At 43.9% G+C, this 24,360-nt stretch overlaps 2 protein-coding genes across 2 annotated transcripts in view; both read left to right on the top strand.

The window, feature by feature from the left end:
- PAK1 (p21 (RAC1) activated kinase 1) overlaps positions 1–13,582 on the top strand; it is a 133,834-nt gene extending 120,252 nt beyond the window's left edge. Inside the window, exons 11-15 of the mRNA XM_067466475.1 lie at positions 6,612–6,729; positions 8,017–8,116; positions 9,516–9,712; positions 12,009–12,146; positions 12,798–13,582. Of these exons, the coding sequence (XP_067322576.1) occupies positions 6,612–6,729; positions 8,017–8,116; positions 9,516–9,712; positions 12,009–12,146; positions 12,798–12,884 (640 nt within the window). The 3' untranslated portion in view covers positions 12,885–13,582. The remainder of the gene's footprint in view (positions 1–6,611; positions 6,730–8,016; positions 8,117–9,515; positions 9,713–12,008; positions 12,147–12,797) is intronic.
- An 8,076-nt stretch (positions 13,583–21,658) lies between these two features.
- Positions 21,659–22,552, top strand: LOC137096548 (transmembrane and coiled-coil domain-containing protein 5B-like). Its single transcript, XM_067466215.1, has one exon. It carries the CDS (start codon positions 21,659–21,661, stop codon positions 22,550–22,552), a length of 894 nt encoding a protein of 297 aa, XP_067322316.1.
- Positions 22,553–24,360: the final 1,808 nt, after the last annotated feature.

Below are 24,360 nucleotides of genomic sequence, written 5' to 3'. Positions count from 1 at the left end.
AAACAATGATGGATCTGGACCAGAATTGGCACAAATACTCAATATGCCCAAATGTAAACACTGGTGGAGTTTGGGGAAAACAGACCTCGACATTTGGGAGTTGTAGTTGCTGGGATTTATAGTTCACCTACAATCAAAGAGCACTCTGAACTCCACCAAGGATGGAATTCGACCAAACTTGGCACACCGAACTCCCATGACCAACTAGAAATACTGAAAGGGTTTGGTGGACATTGACCTTGAGTTTTGGAGTTGTAGTTCACCTACATCCAGAGAGTGACCTAAACACTGACCTATATGCTTCTGCTTTCCTCAAATTACTGTTGTTCAGTGAGGATTCTGGGACTTGGCATCTCCTCCTCCTCCAAAATTTTCCAAGTTTTACATTTATACGCTCTGTATACTTAATGGGAGAGGCTTCAACCTGGAGAATAATGAGGCTCTTGTTTGGGTACTATACCTTTAAGTTAGAAACGTTAAACGAAATGAGCCCTATATCCAGCCGTAGGTTGAACATTGCAAGAAATGTTTTCCTCCAGCCGTCCTGCCAACAAGGTTTGAAAGACCAGCGGTTTCCCACAGAATGTCACACCTCTCCCATAATAATTTCACCAACTTCTTAAATAGGATGGAAAGTTTTGCATTGACAATGACAAGCCTGTTCGGAAGACCGTAAGGTCTTGTTAGCTTGGCACAAATCTCCAGCTTCAAGTAAATACTGCTTTTAAAACAGACAGCGGACCATTGAGTATTGGATGGAGACCTCCACCCATCTTATAAATCTGGCATTTATGGCTGTAGCTTACATTCAAGGCATATATAAGCGAGAAAATTGTGCTAAAATATATGAATATTGGTAAATCTAGATTTCTTCCATTTGCACAGCATGTGAGAGGTAACCACAAGTGCATAAATATTTCTGCATTTATTTTGGCAGCCTTAATTGTGGAACCTCAGAACGTCTCTCAAAGTTCTGCACACAAAATAATAGCAACAACAACAACAACACTTTATTTATATTCCGCCCTTCTTACCCTGAAGGGGACTCAGAGCAGATCACAGTACACATCCACGGCAAACATTCAATGCCGCTTTGTTTAGACAATACACAGACAGAACAGAAAGAGGTGGTTGGTTTCGACTTTGTGTCCAGCTGTTTTTGGTGCCATGGAAGGTTGGGCTAGAGTCCAGGGGGTGCTGTTGCTCTATCCGCTATGACGAAGAGCTGTTAGGACTTCCTCCTTCTTTTTGGTCGCCCAGCATTTTCTGATTTTATTTTTTATGGCATCATAAAACACCTCCCCTGCTTTTAGCAGTGCCTAATTTCTCTAATTACAGCTAAAGCTGTTTTTGAATAACTTAGGTAAACAATGAGTGTTCTGTCACACACTGGGCCTGTAATAATTGTCTTTTGAAATAAGACGTGCACCTTGTGCCCAGCGGGAAGCCAGGGCGCCACAAAAGAGGCCCTCAAGGATTTTCCTGAAGGAATGGTCTTTAGATGGCTTGAAAGGTTAAACAAAGTCCTTTATTATTGAACAAATCCAACAGATATTTCTCAAATCTTCAATGAGTCAAACAAATGCTTCAAGGCTTTAAATCAACTGGTGGCTTCCTTAATCTTGTCCACAAGGGACAGGCAACTGTCTTTGTTAATTGTTCTTATACTTTGTGAGGAAAACCCTTTTTTAACCTCTCCCAGGCTGTCTGTTATCTAAGTTTTGTTGGTGTGGGATCTACTACCGATTCCAAACGGCGTCTTGGTACCGAGTAAACCTACCAGGCAAAGCTTGTAGATTCTCCAGCTGGAGTTCTTTGGGTCTGTAAAGCTGTTTTCCCTCTGGAATTTCTTTAAGACTTTAGGGCTGTTTCCCTCAGATGCTGTAAGGCTGAGAGGCTGCAAGCTCCCAGCCAGAGCTTTGGGAATTTCCCCCCGGAATGTCCTGAGAAATGAAGCTTTTCTGCAGGTGAAGCTTGTCCACATCCTCAAACTTAGCTTTCCTCACTAAGACTAACAAAAAATGGCCCCCTCTTCCCTTCCCATCTCCCTGGGAGAAGGGGCGGATCCAAACTTAACAATGATAGACAGATGGCTTGCCCTATGTCTGCAAACCAAAGGAAGCCACCTTTTTGCAGAATCCCTGAAACTTTGGAATGCATACAAATACTTAATAGAAAGAAATTAAAGTTGGAGCTCCTGGTACAGATGTACCAGCACAATGAGCTAGGCTCACAGTTGGCAGCTCATGCCAACCCAGGGCTTCGAATTTGCAACCTTTTGGTTGATAGATCTTATAATTGTTGATTTTTATTTATTGTGTCAGTATCAACCAGACAATTGTATTACATTTTTAACCATTTTTTAACAAACAGACAAAACAGAGTTTGCAAGCATGGTAGTTGATTAAATGTCCTTTGACCAGTATCTGGCCACTTGGAGTGCCTCTGGTGTTGCCGCAAGGAGGTCCTCTATTGTGCATGTGGCAGGGCTCAGGTTGCATTGCAGCAGGTGGTCAGTGGTTTGCTCTTCTCCACACTTGCATGTTGTGGATTCCACTTTGTAGCCCCATTTCTTGAGGTTGGCTCTGCATCTCGTGGTGATTTACCAGCTGTGCTAAACCTCCGGTCTACTGATTTTGCAACAGAATCAGAATCCTAGAGTTAGAAGAGACCTCATGGGCCATCCAATCCAACCCCCTACCAAGAAGCAGGAATATTGCATTCAAATCACCCCTGACAGATGGCCACCCAGCCTCTGTTTAAAAGCTTCCAAAAAAGGAGCCTCCACCACACTCCGGGGCAGAGAGTTCCACTGCTGAACGGCTGAGAGTTCCACTGCTGAAGTTCTTCCTCATGTTCAGATGGAATCTCCTGTCTTGTAGTTTGAAGCCATTGTTCCTTGTCCTAATCTCCATGGAAGCAGAAAACAAGCTTGCTCCCTCCTCCCTATGACTTCCTCTCACATATTTATACATGACCATCATGTCTCCTGTCAGCCTTCTCTGACAGCCCACCTCTTTAAGCCGCTCCTCATAGGGATTGTTCTCTAGACCCATGATTATTTTAGTCGCCCTCCCCTGGATACCTTCCAGCTTCAAGTCAACATCTCCCTTCAATTGCGGTGCCCAGAATTGGACTCAGTGTGATTCCAGGTGTGGTCTGACCAAGACACAATAGAGGGTAGCATGACTTCCCTGGATCTAGGCACTAGACTCCACTTGATGCAGGCCAAAATCCCATTTTCGTTTTTAGCCACCACATCACATTGTTGGCTCATGTTTAACTTGTCCCCGGGGATTCCCAAGATCTTTATAATAGCACATTATTTGAGAACACAGAAATGCTGGATCACTCTCACAACCACCATGTCAGGCAACACAGAGAAGCCATTGAAATCTACAAGCATGTGGACAATTTAAACAGAAAGGAGGAAACCATGATAATGAACAAAATCTGGCTACCAGTATTTAAAAAAACTCTAAAATTATAACAGTAAATAGAGAACAAAAACCAAACATAGGGGAACTCCAGACAAGAAATAATCAGGAACAACTAATCACCTCAACAAAGAATTTCCAAGGTAATAACAAGCCACACCTAAAAACTGCCAGGCCGTCAAATGCTAATCAATGTAGCCAATGGAAACATTCACACCTAGCTCCAACAGACAAGTCCTTTCTCCCACCCAGAACTTTCCACAAATACATAAACCCAATTTTCCTAGTTTTCAAAAGACCTCACAATCTCTGAGGATGCCTGCAATAGATGCAGGTGAAACATCAGGAGAGAATGCTTGTAGAACATGGCCATACAGCCCGAAAAACCTACAACAACCCAATGATTCCGGCCATGAAAGCCTTCGACAACACATTATTTATATGTGTTCAAGGCTACTCACATAATGTATCTCCACCCTAACTACAACTAAAGTCTGTCGAGAAGATGGTAGTGACCATAAGGTCACAGCCCCATGATGACAATGCCCTCTCCTTGCAGTGTTGCAGCCACGTTTGTTGAGAAGATAGTGACCATAAGGTCACAGCCCCCAATGACAATGTCCCCTCCTTGCAGTGTTGCAGACACGCAGCCACGTTTGGCTCATCCTCTTTCTGAAGTGAGATCTGAGCTGCTCTGAATCATTTCTCTTTTTCCTTTCCCACTGAGACCGGAGCTGAAAGGATGCTGAGTCGACTCCTTTGCCAGAAACACGACTGTGTTCAGATCCTCCGAGGTGCAGAGATTGAACTCTCTCCCTCTGGCTGTTCCTGGAGCCGTTTCTCTTCTCTCCATGCTGCCGTTTTAAAATTACAGCTTATTCCGTAGAGTTTTGTTTTATTAATTACTTGAGCTTTTACAAAACCTATCCTGAGTGCCTCATGTTAAGAGAGACAGGTGAGATAGACCTGTGCTCAGGAGATACTTAGATTTTGTTGAGCTAGAATATAGTCATTTATTACCCTACATACTCTGAAGGAACCAGATCTTGTCTGATCTTGGATGCTAAGCAGGGTTGGCCCTGGTTTGTACTTGGATGGGAGACCACCAAGGAATACTAGGTGCTGTAGGCTGTATTTCAGAGGACTTTTTAAAAATGTGCGCCATTCAGTCAGTTGAAGCCGTAGCGGAGTGCTAGTGGTCTCATTCGAGAGGCGGGAGTATAAAGTTTTGTCCTGACACAGTCGCCATCATGCATTGGAACAGTGAGAAGTGTGCTTTTGCCATTGAGGCTTACTTTTTGAGCGGATATTCTGTGATCGCAACCCAGCGTGCCTTTCGGAATGGCTTTAATTTAGCCCCATTGGCCCCTGTCCCGGACCAGAAATCAATTGTGACGTGGGTCACTACATTAAGACAAACTGCAAGTGCGACAAGACGAAGAACTGGAGTCCCTCGGCCCATGAGATCACCTGAGAACTTTGAGGCAGTGAGAGCTTCAATGTTGCGATCACCACGGCGTTCTGCGCGCAAACATGCGCCTGCCCTTGGACTTTCCGATCGTTCTGTGAGGAGACTTCTTCATTATGATCTTCATTTCCATCCTTACAAGATGGCAATTGTGCAGGAACTTTCTGAATGTGACTTCAATTCTCGGAGGAACGTATGTGAGGTTCTTCTCGAAGTTGTTCCTGAGGACGCTATTTGGTTTTTTTTTTAGTGATGAAGCCCATTTTCATTTGTTTGGATCCGTCAACAAACAAAACATGTGCTACTGGACTGACAACAATCCTCGAGAATGGCATCCAAGGTCTTTGCATTCACCTAAAATCACAGTGTGGTGGGCCATTCCCTCAACTGGAATTATTGGTCCCTGGGTCTTTGAGGAAAATGAAGTCGCAGTGACAGTGAATTCGGACCAGTATGTAAACATGTTACAGGATTCCCCCTCCCCCCCCCCACGGCTAGATGGGTTGGACTTAGGGGACATTTGGTTCCAACAAGACGGTGCAACTGCACACACTTTGAGAGCATCGATGGCTATTTTGAGGGAACACTTCCCAGAGCGCCTTATCTCAATTAGAGGGGATTTGGAGTGGCCGGCTCGCTCTCCAGATTTGGCCCCTTGTGATTTTTTTCTATGGGTTTTTTTGAAATCCCGTGTTTATGTGAACTGTCCAAGGACAGTTCTGGGAGGGAGAGCCAATACTCCAGAGGACAGGAGCAGGATTCAAAACGATCTTGACAGATTAGAGATGGGCCAAAACTAACAAAATGAAGTTCAACAGTGACAAATGCAAGATACTCCACTTTGGTAGGAAAAACAAAATGCAAAGGTACAGAATGGGGGACAATGCCTGGCTCGAGAGCAGTACGTGTGAAAAAGATCTTGGAGTCCTCATGGACAACAAGTAAAACATGAGCCAACAATGTGATGTGGCGGCAAAAAAAGCCAATGGGATTTTGGCCTGCATCAATAGGAGCATAGTGTCTAGATCTAAGGAAGTAATGCTACCCATGCTCTATTCTGCCTTGGTTAGACCACATCTGGAATATTGTGTCCAGTTCTGGGCACCACAATTCAAGAGAGATATTGACAAGCTGGAATGTGTCCAGAGGAGAGCGACTAAAATGATAAAAGGTCTGGAGAAGAAGCCCTATGAGGAGCGGCTTAAGGAGCTGGGCATGTTTAGCCTGAAGAAGGGAAGGCTGAGAGGAGATATGATAGCCATGTATAAATATGTGAGAGGAAGCCACAGGGAGGAGGGAGCAAGCTTGTTTTCTGCTTCCTTGGAGACTAGGACGCGGAACAATGGCTTCAAACTACAAGAGAGGAGATTCCATCTGAACATGAGGAAGAACTTCCTGACTGTGAGAGTCGTTCAGCAGTGGAACTCTCTGCCCCGGAGTGTGGTGGAGGCTCCTTCTTTGGAAGCTTTTAAACAGAGGCTGGGTGGCCCTCTGTCAGGGGTGATTTGAATGCAATATTCCTGCTTCTTGGCAGAATGGGGTTGGACTGGATGGCCCATGAGGTCTCTTCCAACTCTTTGATTCTATGATTCTATGGTGTCTTTGTTACCTAACACGACTTGTTTATACTCTTCCATTTGCCGAGTTTGTGGGCTATGGGAGCAACACAATGACCACCGTCTGTTGTCTTTTCTGCCTTGCTCCAGTTACCTGGTGGGGGATGAGTTGTGGGTCGTCATGGAGTATTTGGCAGGAGGCTCGTTGACGGACGTCGTGACGGAGACCTGCATGGACGAAGGACAGATTGCCGCTGTGTGTCGAGAGGTAAGCCTTTGAACTATCCATCAGCATCCCGAAGTTTTCCTGATGGATGGATAAGGTGTGCCTTCCAGACTTCCTGAGGAAGACAGATTGTGACATTTCTCAGAATATAAAAGGCACTTCTAATAATAAGTATAAACCAGCCAATTCCAGTCGATCCAAAAATACTTCCTCTCTCCATCTTTTGTGACTGAGGTGTTAAATTATAAAAACGGATGGCACTTTTTTGTACTGCTGCAAGATTGGAAATTACTGAGAATTAAGGTACTTATGCACTCATGAATAGTATTTACAGTATTTATATTCTGCCCTTCTCACCCCGCAGGGGACTCAGGGTGGATCACAATGCACATATACATGGTAAACATTCAATGCCATAGACACACCACATATATAGACAGACACACAGAGGCTATTTAACTTTCCAGCTTCATGAGGATATGCTTTGAATTCCAGCCACCGGGGGAGCTGCCGCTTCACCATCCACTTGTGACACCGATGGAGTACTTCCTCTTTCTTTTGCACGCTGCTGGAGAGTTTTATGGCATTGTAAATTGGTTAAATTAGCTTCCTCGCATAAGTGGTCCCTAAATTTCTTACTTAACAGATGCAACTGTCTTTCGGGCTGCCAAGGTCGACAGCAAGCTAGACAAATAGTTGGGAGCTTACTCCGACCCAGGCTGGCTTTGAACTCATGATCTTTTGGTCAGTAGTGATTTTAATGCTGCTGATTCCCAACCAGTTGTGTCACAACCAGGCCCATTTTTAGATTAGTTAAAATTGGCCCCAAAAACCTGAGTTGACTTATCCATGGGTTAGTATATGTACTGTATCCTAAATCCTTTCCAAAAAGGACCAATCCCAATTATTTTTGGTCTGGCAAAAAGCAAGATATTGGTCTGTCCCAGGAAAACACAAAATAAACACTGAGCCCTCTCTTCTCTCTCCATTGCAATGCCACTTCTGTATAGGGAGCTGAAGGAGCTCAACCCTCTCTTCCCAGATTCGAATTGTTGACCTGTCGGTCGCCAGTCCTGCTGGCAAATGGACTTTTACATCAAAATCCATTATTTTGGCCCCCAAACCTCTCCTCAGGTTATACATGACGTCAGCTTATATATGAGTACATATTATATATCTCATAAAAACCCTGAAAAACACAGCAGAAGAAACTTAAAGAGCAATAATAATAATAATAATAATAATAATAATAAATAATAATACATTGACCATCTATATATGTTTTCTCCTTTTTCTCTTTCTCCCTCCTTTTTCTCTTCCTTCTGCAAGTGTCTTCAAGCTTTGGAATTCCTCCACTCCAACCAGGTTATCCACCGGGACATCAAAAGCGACAACATCCTTCTAGGGATGGATGGCTCAGTCAAGCTAAGTACGTGGACAGGATTTGATTTGATTTTATCCTTATCAGGAGCAACTTGAGAGACTGCATATAATTGATTATTAATGATGATAATAATAATAATAATAGGGTTGTTGTAGGTTTTCTTGGGCTATATGGCCATGGTCTAGAGCAGTGGTTTTTAACCTTCCTAACGCCGCGACCCCTTTATATAGTTCCTCACGTTGTGATGATCTCCAACCCTAAAATTGTTTTCGTTGCTACTTCATAACTGGAATTTTACTACTGTTATGAATCGTCATGTAAATACCTGGTAGTCAGGATGTATTTTCATTCTCTGGACCTTGGGAGTTGTAGTTGCTGGGATTTATAGTTCACCTATAATCAAAGAACATTCTGAACTCCACCAGAGATGGAATTGACCCAAACTTGGCACACAGAATGCCCATGACCAGCAAAAAATAATGAAAGGGTTAGGTGAGCATTGGCTTTGCGTTTGGGAGTTGTAGTTCACCTATCTTCAGAAAGCACTGTGGACTCAAACAATGATAGATCTGGACTAAACTTGGCACGAATACTCAATATGCCCAAATGTGAACACTGTTGGGAGTTTGGGGAAAATAGACTTTGACATCTGGGAATTGTAATTGCTGGGATTTATAGTTCACCTACAATTAGAGAGCATTCTGAACCCTGCCAACGATAGACTTCCCACACAGAACTCCCATGACCAGCAGAAAATACTGTGTATCCTGATGGTCTTTGGTGACCCCTCCAACACCCCATCGTGACCCCCCCCAGGGTTCCCGACCCCCAGCTTGAGAAACACTGGTCTAGAGGCATTCTCTCCTGGACGTTTCGCCTGCGTCTATGGCAAGCATCCTAATAATAATAATAATAATAATTGTGTCAGGAGCGACTTGAGAAACTGCAAGTCACTTCTGGTGTGAGAGAATTTCCCATCTGCAAGGACATTGCCCAGGGGATGCCCAGATGTTTGATGTTTTACCATCCTTGTGGGAGGCTTCTCTCATGTCCCCACATGAGGAGCTGGAGTTGATAGAGGGAGCTCATCCGCCTCTCCCTGGATTCGAACCTGCGACCTGTCGGTCTTCAGTCCTGCCGGCACATGGGTTTAGCCCACTTTGCCACCAGGGGCTCCTCACCTAAAGATGAACATCAGTGTTTAGCTTGAGTTTCATTCCTTTTTGTAGCTTATTGAAGGGATAGACCAACCCTGGACAAACCTTGGCCCTCCAGGTGTTTTGGCCTTCGACTCCCAAAATTCTTAACAGCCAATTGGAATTGTGGGAGTTGAAGTCCAAAACACCTGGAAGGCCCAAGTTTGCCCATGCCTGCCCTAAGCCCAGTGAATGTTGAGGATTGACTATATTTTGGTTTATTACCCTTGTTCTTTTTCCCTCCACAGCTGATTTCGGCTTCTGTGCTCAGATCACTCCGGAGCAGAGCAAGCGCAGCACCATGGTGGGGACGCCGTATTGGATGGCTCCCGAGGTGGTGACAAGGAAGGCCTATGGACCCAAGGTGGACATCTGGTCGCTGGGGATCATGGCCATTGAAATGATCGAGGGGGAGCCGCCGTATCTCAATGAGAATCCCCTGAGGGTACGTGTTTGAATGTCCAAGGAATATTAGATTCTGCCCTTTATGCACCGGAGGCACATTGGATTCCAAGATAATTTTGTCATAAATATGGACAAGCTGGAATGTGTCCAGAGGACGGCGACTAAAATGATCAAGGGTCTGGAGATCAAGCCCTATGAGGAGCGGCTTAAGGAGCTGGGCATGTTTAGCCTGAAGAAGAGAAGGCTGAGAAGAGATATCATAACCATGTATAAATATGTGAGAGGAAGCCACAGGGAGGAGGGAGCAAGCTTGTTTTCTGCTTCCCTGGAGACTAGGACGCGGAACAATGGCTGCAAAGTACAAGAGAGGAGATTCCATCTGAACATGAGGAAGAACTTCCTGACTGTGAGAGCCGTTCAGCAGTGGAACTCTCTGCCCCGGGGTGTGGTGGAGGCTCCTTCTTTGGAAGCTTTTAAACAGAGGCTGGATGGCCATCTGTCAGGGGTGATTTGAATGCAATATTCCTGCTTCTTGGCAGAAAGGGGTTGGACTGGATGGCCCAGGAGGTCTCTTCCAACTCTTTGATTCTATGATTCTATGAAATATAAAAAATAACTAGGTATTTTTAATTACAAAAATGTGAGTTAAGCAAAGGTGTGCCTGTAGATTAGTTCACCTCAGTCTGTGAGAGATCATTGTGAGAGAAGCCTTAGTGTGAGGTAGGCCTCAGTGTTAATGAGACCTCAGTGTGTTATATGCCTCCATTTTTTTTGTCGTGTCAGGAGCGACTTGAGAAACTGCAAGTTGCTTCTGGTGTGAGAAAATTGGCCGTCTGCAAGGACGTTGCCCAAGGGATGCCAGGATGATTTGATGTTTTTATCATCCTTGTGAGAGTCTTCTCTCATGTCCCCGTATGAGGAGCTGGAGCTGATAGAGGGAGCTCATCTGCCTCTCCCCTGTTGGTCTTCAATCCTGCCGGCACAGGGGTTTAACCCATTGCGCCACTGGGGGCTCCAAATACCTCCATATGAGAAGGCCTCAGAGTTAGTTTAGTTTGCCTCAGTCTGAGAGAGACCTCAGTGTGAGAAGGCCTTGTGTGTGAAGCTCCAGTGTGAAGTCTGCTTTGTCAACCTCCTTTGTAAGTTCAGTGTGAGAAGAGGCTCAGTGAGAGTGAAGCTGTTTATCTGTATGAGAAAGAAGCCCAGTGTGGAAGCAAAGAAGGAAGTATATAGAATTTTATTTGTGTTATGGAAACCTTGTTATTGTAAATAGTGCAACCGTATTATTTTACTACGAAGAAAAGCCTCCTATGGAAGAGATAACATTAATCTGCTATACATTCATGGGGAGGGTCGTTTGTTAATAAGTCCACTCACCCAACAAATTTTCCATCCAGGCTTTGGTCTTGTCTTCGGGAACCAGAAAGAGAAACTCTCAAGTGACTAGTTAAAATAAAAACACTGGTCTACCTCAGGCATAGGCAAATTTTAAAGGCTCAGTTTGAGAACCACAGATCTAGATTATTATCTCTCCCAAAAGATGTAGATTTTCGTGGAAGCCCAGAACAGCCCTCTGCATACTTTTAAGACTTATTGTGACTTGCAACCCAAAGTGGCAATCCCTTTGTTTCTAAGTGCATTAGTAAACATGGTGTTGCTGATTGACTGACTGATTTATTTACAGTATTTATATTCCGCCCTTCTCACCCCGCGGGGGACTTGGGGTAAATCGCAATGCACATAAACATGGCAAACATTCAATGCCATAGGTACACAACATATAGAGACGGAGACACAGAGGCTATTTAATTTCCAGCTTCATGAGGGTATGCTTTCTGAATTCCGGCCACCGGGGGAGCTGTCACTTTACATCCACTTGTGACACTGACTTCCTTATTCTTTTGCATGCTACTGGAGAGTTTTATGGCGTCATAAATTAGTTACATTAGCCTCCCCACGTAAGCGGTATCTAAATTTCCTACTTGACAGATGCAACTGTCTTTCGGGCTGCAAAGGTCGACAGCAAGCTAGACAAATGACCGGAAGCTCTCTCCGACCCAGGCTGTTTTCAAACTCATGACCTTTTAGTCAATAGTGATTTTATTGCAGCTGACTCCCAATCAGTTGCGTCACAACCCGGTCCATGGATTGATGCACATCCACTCCTTCCAACCTGGCAACGAGCTGCATTCCCGTACCACTCCACTGTGTTTGCATATGGTTACACCAGATTGGCATTTTCTCAGATTTTACTTTGATCTGTCTGATATTTTGAACAAGACTGAGTTTCCCTCTGTGCTGTTATAACCTTCCCTTCTCTTCCTGTCTTCTTTAAGGCTTTGTATCTCATTGCCACCAATGGCACGCCTGAGCTGCAGAACCCAGAGAAGCTTTCGGCTATATTTAGAGACTTCCTCAATCGCTGCCTTGAGATGGATGTGGAGAAGAGAGGGTCTGCTAATGAACTCCTCCAGGTAAGGTTGCAGAATTGACTGGACGAATTGACACCAAATTTGGCAGCAAAACATATTCTAATCTGATCTATGTCTTTCAAACAAAAGAACCCGTAAAAAATGAAGGGGAAATAACTTAAAACTCCCCCAAAAGAAAAATGCCTTACAGAGCATGCACAAAAGCCCCTTTCCCCACTTCGTGAGAACAATGAAGCACCAACCGTTGTGAGGGAAGAGAAACCTCACTATGGAGTCCCTTTCCATACAGGAAGGCAGAGTCCTTTTTCTTTTAGGGAGGGGAGGGATTGGGGAAAGGCAAGAGGGAAGGAAGGAGAAGGCCTGGCCCAATGGCAAGCCCCAGCAGCAGCTGGAGCCACCGCAGCGGCTCCATGAGGCCCACGTGGCTACCAGGCAACTCTTCCCCCAAGATCAGAGGATTGCAAGGATTGCTGCACACCCCCCCCCCCCCAAATTGGGTGAAGGGAGGATGTGAACCATGAGAAGACCAGCAACAAAATGTATACAACCCAACATATAAATACGAATTATAACTTAGCAGACTAAAATTAAATAAAAGGCATAGTGTGTTATAACAGACACAACACAAAACATCAAATGGAAACAATAATTTCCCATTTCTTTGGGGCAAACTATTTCTCTCTTATTTTCTAGCACCAATTCCTGAAGATTGCCAAACCGCTGTCCAGCCTGACTCCGCTCATCATTGCAGCGAAAGAGGCAGCGAAGAACAACCATTGAAACGTCCCACGTGGCTGTCGTCATCATTGTGCCAAGCCTTCTTGTTTTTATTTACCCCTCCCCTTAAAAAAACAAAACAAAACAGTTTCAAAGGACTCGACTGTTAGGACTTTTACCATGCTCAGAGGAATTTTAATCCAGAGGGGGGGAGATCAGGATCGTGAAAACAAATGGTGTCGGAATCTTAAAAATGGACATGCAGCGGGAACTGGCCTCCCCATTTGAGATGGGAGAGGATATGGACATTTTCAAGGGCCGCCGCAAAGAGAACGCCTGATCTCAGCCAGTACGTTTTTTAATATTTTGATTTGAGAAGAAATTGTGGGGAGGGAGGGGGGGAAAGGAGGGGAGAGGGGATTCCTGGAGCCTTTTAGACATGTTTTTGCTAATGAGTTCTTACCGTCTGGGCTACATGCGAGAGCCTTGTTCTTAAACTACTGAAAGACTGGCACAGCTTGGATTACTTGAAAACTCGGAGAAACCTGGAAAGTTTCTTGCTCCGAACTTTCACATGTTTGGACATGTCTGCATGCAACTGGAGAAGACGGTGAACACAGTTAAAATCAAGATCCCAGCGTGTGCGGGAAGGAAGATTATATCAACGGACTTTGGTCATCATCCCGCGTGTTCGATTTTTTTGTATGTGCGTGTGTGAAACATACGGCGTGCTGATTAAATTCACATGGCTGTTTCCAGCATTCTGATCTCCTGTTACCTCTGGATATATGTGTGTGTGTCTGTGTGTTGTTGTTGTTGTTGTCTATCTACATCAGGAATGTAAAGCCCATTTTCATGGAGTCCCACATCAGCTTTCTGGTTGCCTTCAAAGGGCCGTTGAATCCAGAAACTCAGAATCTGGGGATACAGAGGGCCAACTATGAGTGTTTAACATAGTGCTCCGTTCTTTTTTGGTTTTACCCAATTTGTGTCCCCAGATGTTATTGAATGACAATCACTTTTGAATTATTAAGGTAAAGGTAAAAGTTTCCCTTGGCATTAAGTCTAGTCCAACTCCAAGACACCTAACAACCCAATGTATGTCCTTCACTCAAAAAAATTGATTTTGTCATTTGGGAGTTGTACTTGCTGGGATTTATAGTTCACCTACAATCAAAGAACATTCTGAACCCCACCAACGATGGAATTGAACCAAATTTGGCGTACAGTTCTCCCATGACCAACAGAAAATACTGGAAGGGTTTGGTGGGCAGCGTCCTTTGGTTTTGGAGTTGTAGTTCACCTACATCCAAAGATGACTGTGGACTCAAACAATGATGGATCTGGCCCAAACTCTACACGAATACTCAATATGCCCAAATGTGAACACTGGTGGAGTTTGGGGAAAATAGAATCTTGACATTTGGGAGTTGTAGCTATGGGGATTTATAGTTCACCTACAATCAAAGAACATTCCAAACCCCACCAAACTTCCTACACAGAACCCTCATGACCAATAAAAAATACTTAAAGCCATCCAGTCCAACTCTCTTCACCAGGGCAAGAAAACATAATCAAAGCCCTCCTGACAAAGAGCCGTCCAGCCATAGATATAGATAGATAGATATGATTCACACACAGAGAGAAAGAGATATAATATTATAGATTTGAAAGGGACCCCTAAAGAAGGACAATTATATGTTGCATGTTCCAGAGTGGGCACACCAGACAATCTCACATGAACACTGACAAAGAAACAACAAGAAATACTGTTTACCCACAAGCAGAAAGACATTGCATATATTAGATCACCAAACTGGGCCACAGCAACGCGTGGCAGGGGACGGCTAGTAATAAATAAATCAGCTAATATGTTAAGGTCATTTTGGATTCTGGTCCAGTCCTGTCCTCTGAGGTCTTAGATCTCCCTCCCAATTTGGGATCATCTGCAAATTTAATCAGCATGCTTTAGGATAGATTCCATCATCCAAGTCATGGATAACGATGTCGAATAGCCCTGAAAGGCCAATGGCAGGACCCCCTTAAAGCACCCACCGGTCCCTTCTCTCCAGGACAAAGAAAAAGGAGTCATTGGTTGGCACCATTTGGGTTCAGCCACTCAAAAAATTCCCAATCGATCTCACCGTATAGCAGCCTTTCGCAACCTGGGGGTTGGTATCCGTGAGGGAGTCGTGAAGGGGCATCAGAGGGGTCGCCGAAGACCATCAGAAAACACAGGATTTTCTGTTGGCCTTGGGGGTTCTGTGAGGGAAGTTTGGCCCAATGATGGCAAGAGGACTATAAATCCCAGCAATTACAACTCCCAAATGTCAAGGTCTATTTTCCCCAATTCCACCAATGCTCACATTTGGGCATATTGAGTATTTGTGCCAAATTTGGTCCAGATCCATCTTTGTTTGAGTCCACACTCATCTTTGGATGTAGGTAAACTACAACTCCCAAACTCAAGGTCAATGCCCATCAAACCCTTCCAGTATTTGATGTCAGTCATGGAGTTGTGTTTGCCAAGTTTGGTTCAATTCCAACATTGGTGGAGTTCAGAATGCTCTTTGATGGCAGGTCAACTATAAATCCCAGCAACGACAACTCCCAAATATTAAGGTCTATTTTCCCCAAATATAGGATATAAATAAATAAATAAACTCCACCAGTGTTCACATTTGGGCATATTGAGTATCCATGCCAAGTTTGGTCCAGATCCATCATTGTTTGAATCCACAGTGGTCTCTGGATGTAGGTAAACTACAACTCCCAAACTCAAGGTCAATGCCCACCAAACCCTTCCAGTATTTTATGTCAGTCATGGAGTTGTGTTTGCCAAATTTGGTTCAATTCCATCATTGGTGGAGTTCAGAATGCTCTTCGATTGTAGGTGAACTACAACTCCCAAATGACAAAACCAATCCCCCTGCCCAATCCCACCAGTATTCGATTTGGCTGTATTGGGTCTTTGTGCCAAAGTTGGTCCAGTGAATGAAAATACATCCTGCATCTCAGATATTTACATGACGATTCACAACAGTAGCAAAATTACAGTTATGAAGTAGCAACAAAAAAGTTATGGTTGCGGGTCACCACAACATGAGGAACTGGATTCAGGGGTCGTGGTATTAGGAAGGTTGAGAAACACTGCCATATAGTATTGTACGAACAGCAAGAACGGAATCGTGTTCCGCTAGGAAATCTGTGACATTAGCCTTTTTTGCAGTTCCATCACGTTCCTGCCTCATGCTTAGCTTTTGACTTGAAATGTGTTGGGCCAATCTGTTATCCCCTGTGTGCCTTTTGAAGTCTCGGCACTTTTTGAATATTAACATCTATAGGCAGTCAAGTTCTGCAGGGAGACATAAAAGCTGAATCCGATTGCAATAGTGTGCCCAAGCACCTGTTTTCCAATGGTGTGCTGCCTCTGAAGAACAAAGGTCCATGCAGCGCTTGACAAAGATACTTTGGGGACTACAACACATTTATTATTCTTAGTTGTAGTAGCATGATCTTGAACAAGATTCAAAGTGGCTTTTTGGCTATCCAAGCTTTGCATTAGACTTCTGGATAACAACTACTAGAACAGTGTTTCTCAACCTTCCTAATGCCGCGACCCCTTAATACAGTTCCTCATGTTGTGGTGACCCCCGGCCATTAAATTATTTTCATTGCTACTTCATAACTGTAATTTTGCTACTGTTATGAATCATAATGTAAATACCTGATATGCAGGGTGGATTTTCATTCACTGGACCAAATTGGGCACAAATTTCCAATACGCCCAAATTGGGGTTGGAGGGGATTGATTTTGTCATTTGGGAGGTGTAGTTGCTGGGATTTATAGTTCACCTACACTCAAAGAGCATTCTGAACTCAGAATCATAGAATCAAAGAGTTGGAAGAGACCACATGGGCCATCCAGTCCAACCCCATTCTGCCAAGAAGCAGGAATATTGCATTCAAATCACCCCTGACAGATGGCCATCCAGCCTCTGTTTAAAAGCTTCCAAAGAAGGAGCCTCCACCACACTCCGGGGCAGAGAGTTCCACTGCTGAACGGCTCTCACATGAAGTTCTTCCTTATGTTCAGATGGAATCTCCTCTCTTGTAGTTTGAAGCCATTGTTCCTTTGCGTCCTAGTCTCCAGGGAAGCAGAAAACAAGCTTGCTCCCTCCTCCCTGTGGCTTCCTCTCACATATTTATACATGGCTATCATATCTCCTCTCAGCATTCTCTTCTTCAGGCTAAACATGCCCAGTTCCCTAAGCCGCTCCTCATAGGGCTTGTTCTCCAGACCCTTGATCATTTTAGTCGCCCTCCTCTGGACACATTCCAGCTTGTCAATATCTCTCTTGAATTGTGGTGCCCAGAATTGGACACAATATTCCAGGTGTGGTCTAACCAAAGCGGAATAGAGGGGTAGCATTACTTCCCTAGATCTAGACACTATGTGGAATTGAACTCCACCACCGCACACATTATTCGCCGATACATCACACAGACCTAGACACATGGGAAGTGTCTGATGTGTGATCCAATACAACAGCAAGCAGGGTGTCTGCTGTGGACTCATCTTGTGTTTCTAATAATAATAATAATAATAATTATAATTATTATTATTATTTTATTCCATGCCTGCCTCTCCTGGCTTGAGATGTGTTACAACGTTGGTAAAACACACATTCATCTTTAAAAAAATCTTTAAAATATATGTATTAAAACATATTTTCACAAAATACATATTAAAATACACAAATACACCAAAGGTCCATTGTATGTAAGTAATGAGATATTTTAGAGATGGCACCAAAGTCTCAAGCACGATTTTGAAAAAAATCATATACACCTTCTATACAGAGCATGAAGGCACACCTATACAATATTTATAATATTTTTGCGCATGAAACAAAGTTTCGGCACATTAAGTAAAGGTAAAGGTTTTTCCCTGACATTTAAGTCCAGTCGTGTCCAACTCTGGGGGTTGCTGCTCATTTCCATTTATAAGCCAAAGAGCAGGCATTGTCCATAGACACCTCCAAGGTCATGTGGTCGGCATGACTGCATGGAGCGCCATTACACTGGCACATTAAACCTTCAGAAAAGAGAGGTGAGATTATCTCAGTTACCCATGTGGATGATTGCTGGCTTTGGAGTATTTTGGATTTCAGCCTTCTGGATAAAGGATGCTCGATAATAGAATTCCCACAGAGAAATAACTTCTCTTGAGATCCAGATGTCCCTGACCTGTGTAAAGCTATCTACTCCGTTCTTAGGTAGAAAACATTAAACGGCTCAATTCACCCTTGAGGAATGTTCTTGGGTTTTTAAACGCTGAGCTTTTCTCCTTTAACTTTTCTATTTTTGTCCCCACTAAGAATGTTCAAAGACTTTCCAGTAGGATTATGACATCAGGAGAAGTTCTAGCAGCCAGCTTTGGGATTCATGGATCGCTTGGCGTGGGCTCCTCAGTGAGCATGAACCTGTGGAAACCTATGGTCCTTGGGTAGGTAGGCAAAAGACAGTGGGGAGGTGGCCCCCCTCTATTCTGCTTTGCTCAGACCTCACCTGGAATAACCCTGTGTCCAATTCTGGGCACTACAATTCAAAAAGGATGTGAACAAGCTAGAATGTCTATAGAGAAGGGCAACCAACATGCTCCAAGGTCTGGAAACTACGAATGGCTTTGTGGGTTGGGTATGTTTATCTTGGAGGATAAAAGGTTGAGAGGAGATGTGAGAGCCATGTTTCCATATTTGAAATGTTGTCCCATCGAGGAGGGAGCAAGCTTGTTTTCTGCTGCTCTAGAGACCAGGAATCAATGGAGCTATGGCTTCACATTGCAAGGAAATATACTCCACTTAAACATTAAGAAGAACTTCCTGATGGCTAGAGCTGCTCAACAGTGAAATATGTTTATTATTATTATTATTATTATTATTATTATTATTACCATTATTATTTTAAACACAACAATATGAGTCCACAGCAAACAAGATCACTCTGCTGGCTGTTGTATTGCATCATATGTCAGACAATTATTATTATTATTATTATTATTATTATTCGATACACAACAAGATTAGTGCACAGCAAACAAGATCATTCTGCTGGCTGTTGTATTGGATCACACGTCGGATGTTTCCCAAGTGTATCTGATGATGAGGATGGCTATTGTCATTATTATTATTATTATTATTATTATTATTATTATTATTTGATACACAACAAGATTAGTACACAGCAAACAAGATCACTCTGCTGGCTGTTGTACTGGATCACACGTCAGACACTTCCCAAGTGTCTAGGACTGCGTGATGTATCGGCAAATAATGCGTGCAGATCCAAACAGGGTGGCCTTTTGCAGCTGACAGATGGTAATTTTGTCGGCACCAATTGTTTTTAAGTGCAGGCCAAGATTCTTAGGCTCTGCACCCAGTGTGCCGATCACCACTGGGACCACCTTGACTTGCTTGTGCCAGAGTCTTTGAAGTTCGATCTTTGCACCTTCTTATCGTGTAAGCTTTTCCAGTTGCTTCTGTCGTCACTGGGGATTGCAACATTGATGATCCATACTTTGTTTTTTTCCATGATTATGAGGTCAGGAGTATTGTGCTTCAAAACTCTGTCCAAAATGGTCAAAGGTCCAGAAGCCAAGACTGAGTGAAGGGTTCCAAACTCATTTTCATTGAGGGCCATATTAGAGTCATAGAATCATAGAGTTGGAAGAAATCTCATGGGTCATCTAGTCCAACCCCCAGCCAAGAAGAAGGAAAATTCCATTTAAAGCACCCCCAACAGATGGCCATCTAGCCTCTGTTTTATTTATTTATTTATCGTGTCATCAGCAACCATACCATTGTATTACATTTCTAACAGAACAAAACAAACAAACAGATTAAAAAAAACAAAAACACAGATTTTGCAAACTTGGTAGTTGATTAAATGTCCTTTGACCAGTATCTGGCCACTTGGAGTGCCTCTGGTGTTGCTGCAAGAAGGTCCTCCATTGTGCATGTGGCTTCTTTTGCCGCCACATCACATTGTTGGCTCATGTTTAACTTATTGTCCACGAGGACCCCAAGATCTTTTTCACACGTGCTGCTCTTGAGCCATGCATCCCCCATTCTGTATCTTTGCATTTCATTTTTTTCTGCCTAAGTGGAGTATCTTGCATTGGGCACAGTTGAACTTCATTTTGTTAGTTTTGGCTCATTTCTCTAATCTGTTAAGTTTGTTTTGAATTCTGCTCCGTATTGGTCTTTTGGTTGCCAACAAAGGGTTGTAAAATCCATAGATGGAGGGTGAGCTGTGACTTTTTCACACAGTGCTTGGTGCTCTTTATTTTATATCCCATTTGAGTCCCTGTATGATACTGGAAAGAAGTGACAAGCGGAGTGCCGCAGGGTTCCGTCCTGGGCCCGGTCCTGTTCAACATCTTTATTAATGACTTAGATGAAGGGCTAGAAGGCAGGGTCATCAAGTTTGCAGACGGGACCAAATTGGGAGGGATAGCCAATACTCCAGAGGACAGGAGCAGGATTCAAAACGATCTTGACAGATTAGAGAGATGATTGGCCAAAATGAACAAAATGAAGTTCAACAGTGACAAATGCAAGATACTCCACTTTGGCAGGAAAAACAAAATGCAAAGATACAAAATGGGGGGTGCCTGGCTCGAGAGCAGTACGTGTGAAAAAGATCTTGGAGTCCTCGTGGACAACAAGTTAAACATGAGCCAACAATGTGATGTGGCGGCAAAAAAAGCCAATGGGATTTTGGCCTGCATCAATAGGAGCATAGTGTCTAGATCTAGGGAAGTAATGCTACTCCTCTATTCTGCTTTGGTTAGACCACACCTGGAATGTTGTGTCCAATTCTGGGCACCACAATTCAAGAGAGATATTGACAAGCTGGAATGTGTCCGGAGGAGAGCGACTAAATGATAAAGGGTCTGGAGAACAAGCCCTATGAGGAGCAGCTTAAGGAACTGGGCATGTTTAGCCTGAAGAAGAGAAGGCTGAGAGGGGATATGATAGCCATGTATAAATATGTGAGAGGAAGCCACAGGGAGGAGGGAGCAAGCTTGTTTTCTGCTTCCCTGGAGACTAGGACGCGGAACAATGGCTTCAAACTACAAGAGAGGAGATTCCATCTGAACATGAGGAAGAACTTCCTGACTGAGAGAGCCGTTCAGCAGTGGAACTCTCTGCCCCGGAGTGTGGTGGAGGCTCCTTCTTTGGAAGCTTTTAAACAGAGGCTGGATGGCCATCTGTCAGGGGTGATTTGAATGCAATATTCCTGCTTCTTGGCAGAATGGGATTGGACTTGATGGCCCATGAGGTCTCTTCCAACTCTTTGATTCTATGATTCTATGAATGAAACTCCCATCACTTTTAATAACCACCATGCAGACTGGGGATAATAGGAATTGCAAACCAACAGCACTTATGGCTCTCAAATTGGGAGAAAAGCTTAAAGGACATTTGAAAGCCTTGTATGTAAATCCAAACTGCTCTCTCTTGACTAAACAGAACAAACTGCAGCCTTCCAAATGTTAGTGTATCACAACTCCCATCAGCTCTAGTCAGGATGCCTAATGATGCAGAATACAGGAGTTGTAGTCCAGTATCTGGAAGGCCACATAAAATGGCACAGCAGCTGGATTCAGCCTGTGTGTTTTGGTTTGACATATTGTAGAAATTAGTAAAACTATTGTGCACCACTGATTCTCACACTGCTTGATTGTGACTTTTCACGTTGGCTTTTCCAGCTGTCCAGAGACCCAAGACATATAATTCATCCCGGAAGCCAACACCATTGGACCCAACGCCATGGATGAATCTGCGGTGTGCCGCTTGACCGATGCCAACGAAAGCTTAAAAAACGAGATATGGGACCTGAGAGAGACGGCCGCCAACCTCGATACGGAAAAGCAGGAAATCATTACGCAGACAAAGTCGATGAAAGAGCAGAACAGAAGCCTGGAAGCCAAAATCGACTGTTTCCAAGCCATGGCAGAAGACTTCCTAAAGGAAGAAGAGGAACTCCAAGGGATGTTGAGGCAGCTGGAAGAGACGATCGCACAACTGGAGTCCCAGAATGGCACCTTGAAAACAACCAACAAGATGCTCAGGACCGAGATACAAACAGTGTCCGGCCACATCGTGTCCTTCCAAGACTACAAGGCTGTGCAAGAACAGGACGTCGTCCGGATGAAGCAGGTGTTGGAACACATTGTCACCTACTTCAAACAATTGGAGGGCAAAATCGAAACAGCGGAACAGCGGTACGAGGAGGAAAGGACCCATTCTATCGAACTCAAGCGTACTTTGGAGGAGTTGGAACAGATCCGCGAAGTTCAAGAAAATGAGATCTTCTGCCTCACAGAGCAGCTGGAAGAGGCATCGTTGCTGAAGTCGGAATCGGGTGGAAGTGTGGAATACCCTTCTTTGCTGCACGAAATGGTGCAGGCCAAGTTGGTCCAAGATTCCTTGGCCATGCAAAATAGCATCCTTTTCCTCTTGTCCAAGGTCCTATGGCTAGTAATGGTGGCCGTCCTCTGCCTGGGCTTCTTGAACTTTTCGGTCAAGCTCTACATCTTCATCTTCAACAGGGATTTGGAACCAAGCAGCCAAGCCCTGCTGTTCTCGGGCCGCTTCAGTTTGCTCTCGGAAATCCTCTACCCTCATCGGGCAAAGAAACCCAATGGGTTGCTGCCATTTTGAGAGTGATGCTGATGCTGCTCGAAGGAAAGGGGGGAAAAAAACAGTTCGGCGGAACTAGTCTTAAATTCTGGTCTCATTCAAAAATAAAGGGAAGCCTGAACTTTAAAAATAGACATATTTTTTTATTTATTATTTACAGCATTTATATTTCACCCTTCACACGCTGCAGGGGACTCAGGGCGGATTACAATGCAAATATTCAGTGCCATTTAGACATCTATATATATAAAAATGCTCTGTGCATAATGAGTACCTTAAAAACAGAAGAACCAATGAATGAAATCACGCCAAATTTGGCAACAAACCGTCTCACAACACAAGGAGTGACCATCACTCAAAAAAAATATGATTTTTTCATTTGGGAGTTGTAGTTGCTGGAATTTATAGTTCACCTACAATCACAGAGCATTCTGAACCCCACCAACGATGGAATTGAACCAAACTTGGCACACAGTTCTCCCATGACCAACAGAAAATACTGGAAGGGTTTGGTGGGCAGTATCCTTTGGTTTTGGAGTTGTAGTTCACCTACATCCAGAGATCACTGTGGACTCAAACAATGATGGATCTGGACCAAACTCTACAAGAATACTCAATATGCCCAAATGTGAACACTGTTAGAGTTTGGGGAAAATAGAATCTTGACATTTGGGAGTTGTAGGTGCTGGGATTTATAGTTCACCTACAATCACAGAGCATTCTGAACCCCACCAATGATTGAATTGGGCCAGACCTGCCACACAGAACCCCTATGTGGGCCACAGCAACGCGTGGCAGGGCACGGCTAGTATAACATATATAGACAGACACAGAGGCAATGTAACATTCTAGCTTTTTTCCCCAGCTTCATGAGGGTATGCTCGATTCCTTCCACAGGGGGAGATGCCGCTATACCGTCCGCTTGTAACACCGGGTCCTTTGATGGTGTACTTCCTTATTCTTCTGTACACTGCTGGAAGGTTTTATGGCATCATAAATTAGTTAAATTAGCATCCCCACATAAAGTGGTATCTAAATTTTCTACTTGACAGTTGCAACTGTTTTTCGAGCCACATAGGTCAACAGCAAGCTAGACTATTAATGGTCCAGAGATTACTCTTACCTGGCCTGGTTCCGAACACATGACCTCTCGGTCAGTAGTGATTTAATGTAGCTGGCTACTAACTAGCTGTGGATTTATATAGTTGCCATTTTTCCAGAGTGATTAGTTCTAGGGTGCATCTACACTGTAGAATTAATGCAATTTGAAACTACTTTAACCACCGTGGCTTGATACTATGGAATCATGGGAGCTGTAGTTTTGCAAAGTCTTTAGCCTTCTTTGCCATGTAAGAGTAGGAAGGTATTCAGCTTACATCTGACCTTTCTCCTGGTGCAAGACACAAGACAGTCAAAAGAAGGCCCTCACTTTCTTCACTTTCTTCATCTGCTTACATTGAGTGCATCTATATTGTAGAATTACTGCCGTTTCACAGGGCTCAATGTTACAGAGCAGGTATGGGCAAACCCAGGCCCGGGGGTCAAATATCCCATGCTCTTTTCTCAGGTCCTCTTCTTTCTCACAATTTCATCCTTTTCTTCCTTCTCTCTTTCCTTCCTTCTTCCCTCCCTCCCTTCCCTTCCACCCTTTCATTCTTCTTTCCTTCCCTTTTGTCTTTTCTTCTCTCTTTCCTCCCTCCCTCCATTCCCTTCCACCCTTTTGTCTGTCCTTCCTTCCTTCCTTCCTTCCTTCCTTCCTTCCTTCCTTCCTTCCTTCCTTCCCATCCCTTCCCTTCCCTTCCCTTCCCTTCCCTTCCCTTCCCTTCCCT

This window comes from Anolis sagrei, chromosome 3 (genome assembly GCF_037176765.1).
Source record: "Anolis sagrei isolate rAnoSag1 chromosome 3, rAnoSag1.mat, whole genome shotgun sequence".
NCBI lineage: Eukaryota > Metazoa > Chordata > Lepidosauria > Squamata > Dactyloidae > Anolis > Anolis sagrei.
Note: the sequence above shows the minus strand (reverse complement) of the source record. Positions and strands in the feature narration are given on the sequence as shown.